Genomic DNA, 3294 nt, shown 5'->3' on the forward strand with positions numbered 1-3294 from the left:
CTTGGGAGGCTGAGGCACGAGAATCGCTTGAACCCGGGAGGCGGAGGTTGCAGTGAGCCGAGATTGTGCCACTGCACTCCAGCCTGGCGACAGAGTGAAGATTCTGTCTCAAAAAAAAAAAAAAAAAGAGAGAGAGAGAGAGGGACGGGATCTTGCTATGTTACCCAGGCTAGTCTTGAACTCCTGGGCTCAAGCAATCCTCCTGCCTCGGTCTCCCACAGTGTTGAGATTACAGGTGTGAGCCATTGTTCCAAAAATTGATATGCCCGGCCTCACATCAATTTTTGGAACAATGCAGGTAATAACGAGCGGAAAAAAAAGTTTTAAAAGTCCCAATTACCCTTCAAACAAATATTACCTCCTCCAAAAAATATTTTTCTAGATTCCTGATTGTCTTTTTAGGTGGAGGAGGAACTCAAAGTAGAATTCATTTACATATTCATTCATTCATTCCACAGCACTAATCACTCCATGCGGTAACTGTGTGTCCCCATCTCTCTCAGATTTAGTACCTGGAAGACAGCCATTCTGTCTTAATTCAATTGGTATCCCCAGGGCGCATTTCTTTGCCTTGAAAATTGAGTACCCAATAAATGTGCGTCGAGCAAAACTACATGAGATGGCGAACAGGGGTTTAAGGGTATGGGGGAGAGTCAGCAATGACTGGTGTTCTCCCTCCCTCCCCGAGCTCTGCTCCTACAGATCCAGGACGCGTAGCGAGGGTAGGAACCTCTTCGGTGCTTCCGCAACGCTCTGAACAGCACGGCACTGAGCGCATCTAATTAAAGTGATGGTTTCATTAGATAGCAACTCAGCGAGACCCTGTTTCTACAAAAAATAAAAAATTAGCTGGGCGTGGTTGCTCGAGCCTCTAGTCCCAGCTACTTGGGAGACTGAGGCAGAAGGATCGTTTGAGCCTAAGAGTTCGAGGTTGCTGTGAGCTAGGATCGCGCCACTGGGCTCCAGCCTGGGCGACAGAGCAAGATCCTCTCTCTCTAAAAAAACAAAAAACAAAAATAAAATAATGGTTTAATTGCCGGCCTTTGCCCCTTCTGCCCCCCACCCCCCACAAGTCTGTAGGACCGGGTTGACTTCCCAGAGCTTAGTACAGATTAGATGCTAAATAAATGTGTGTTGGACGGATGGGCGAATGAATGGATGGATGGAGGATGTGGTTGTGCTTACCATGCTCCCCGGTCAGTGGGTTAATGTCGTCAGGCGGGGCCAGGCTCGCTAACAGCCGGGCGGGGTCCCTTCCCCCGGGCCCCGCCCCGGCCCCAGGCTCACCATGCTGGAGGTTCTGACAGACGGCTGCTCTCTGCACAGGCTTCTGGGAGCCCAGCCTGTAGGCCTTCTTCAGGGCTCGCTTGGCAGCCAGAAAGTCTCCCAGGTCTTGGAGGACCTGGAGAGCAAAGGACAGCACGGTTTTTGCAAAATCCCCAAGGCCCAAGTCTCCAGGAGCCTGAGCTCGGAACCACACACAGCGGGTACCTGTGCGATGGCCACGCAGCACTCGCTCTCCATGAACCGCTTCCTCATGGTGTGCGCACACTCCCGGGCACCCTCCAAGCAGCGCATAGCCTGGGAGTGCTGGCCCGCGCGCCAGTGGACGGTGCCCAGGTTGTAGCGGGCCCGGAACAGGTCCTCGTAAAGGTGGTTCTGCCTGCAGAGGGGTGATGGCCTGAGCACCCACGAGCTCCTGAGCACCCAGGAGCGTCCCACCGGTGATAGCTGCTGATGCCACACAGGCCCCAGCCCTGCCATGCTATGGTCTCAGGGCCCTAACCATGCCTGGTCTTCGCCCAGTGTGAGGCACAGGTGTGAGAGGTGGGGGATGAGGCCCAGCCAGGGTGCTCTCTCAGGAGGACCCTGGGAGAAATACTCCCCTAACTACTTCCTCCAGGAACAAGGGACTCCACTCTCTCCTGGGGTGGGGTGGGGCCTTACTCCGCAAGGAAGATGCTCTTCCTGAAGTAATCGTTGCACAGGGCTGTCTGCTGCAGGCTCTCAAAGGTAAGACCCAGGTTGAGGTAGAGGCGGGTCCTCATCTCATTCAGCTCTCCCTGAGCCAGTGTCCCTGGAAGATGCCCCCCACTCAGCCACTTTCTCCCCACATGGGGTTTCCAGCTTTGGGCCCCATTTGGGGCCTGTGCAGTGCCTCTCCCACCCTCTCCCTCCCCTCGATGTTGGGGCAAGGGTCCTGCTGCAGACAGAGCACAGAGTGGATAAAGAGCCGAGGATCTCCAGGGAAAAGGTTGCGGAGGGCATGCACCCCTCACACAAGAGCCCTGCAAAGGGAGGGCCCCAGAAGACGAGATCGCCCAAGGAGGCTGCGGGGGTGCTGGGCTGCAGCCTCTTCAGCCTGCAGTTCAGGAGGCAGAAAACGAGAAGGGGCCTGCCCACCCTCCAGCTCCTCATCCACAATAGCCAAGCTCTTCTCAAAGGCAGCCTGTGCCTGCAGCAGAGCATCCCTCGACTGGCAGTGGTCATAGATGTCCAGGTGGGTGCGGCCGATGGTGGCCCAGGCCCTCTGCAGCTCCGTGTGGTTGCGCAGGGAATGTGCTAGCTCCAGGTAGTGGTGCTGGTGCTGAGTGTGGAAGGAAGTCACTGCTGTGAGCTGACCCCGCCTCAAGCAAACCAGCGCTGCCAGATTCCCAGAGACCCTGTTCTTGCTAAGGAAAGACTCCTGCTCCCCTTAACCCCCACAGAGCAGGCCAAGGTCGGCCACATGCCCCTCCTCTGCATACCAAGGGCTCTCTGTGGTGACAGTGGCTTCACGCTGTATGCAGCCAACGCTGTCACGTGGGGAGGGGAGGCTGGGGATTGGTGGGGTGGGGGTTTGCAGTCCTGCCTCCAGCAGCCAGGGTCAGGGAGAGCTTTCGGGCTGGGGCCTGACCACCCCCAACACAAACACAGCTAAAATAACATTCATTAATGGTTTCTGGTGCCAGGAAACCTACTCCTGCCCCAGTCCCAGGCAAGGCTGTGGGGTTCCCACTGGAGGACTGGGCCGGCGCGGTGAAGTTAAGGCTGCGTCAGGCCAGGTGTCCCTTCCAGCCCGAGGCTCCTGACGGCGAAGACCGGGCCTCCCTCCTCAGAAAAGGGCTCCAAACAGAGGCCGACCGGGCTGGGCGAGGCCAGTGAGGGCGCCCGCACCTGCAAGGCAGTCGGGTAGTCCTCCATCTCGGCCAGGCGCTCTCCGATCTTGCGGTGGGCCACGGCACAGCCCAGGGGGTCCTCAGCGCTCTCCCGGAGCCGCAGCTCCTGCCAGTGCTGCTCCAGGGCTTCGGCGTA

The 3294-nt window shown here is 57.3% G+C and overlaps 1 protein-coding gene across 1 annotated transcript in view; it reads right to left on the reverse strand.

The window, feature by feature from the left end:
- TONSL (tonsoku-like, DNA repair protein) overlaps positions 1-3294 on the reverse strand; it is a 15209-nt gene extending 11915 nt beyond the window's left edge. The window contains exons 1-5 of the mRNA XM_011975749.1: positions 3157-3294; positions 2404-2587; positions 1948-2077; positions 1492-1663; positions 1288-1402 (exon numbers count right to left, since the gene is read on the reverse strand). Coding sequence (XP_011831139.1) covers positions 1288-1402; positions 1492-1663; positions 1948-2077; positions 2404-2587; positions 3157-3183 — 628 coding nt within the window. The 5' untranslated portion in view covers positions 3184-3294. The remainder of the gene's footprint in view (positions 1-1287; positions 1403-1491; positions 1664-1947; positions 2078-2403; positions 2588-3156) is intronic.

This window comes from Mandrillus leucophaeus, unplaced genomic scaffold (genome assembly GCF_000951045.1).
Source record: "Mandrillus leucophaeus isolate KB7577 unplaced genomic scaffold, Mleu.le_1.0 Scaffold158, whole genome shotgun sequence".
Classification (NCBI taxonomy): domain Eukaryota; kingdom Metazoa; phylum Chordata; class Mammalia; order Primates; family Cercopithecidae; genus Mandrillus; species Mandrillus leucophaeus.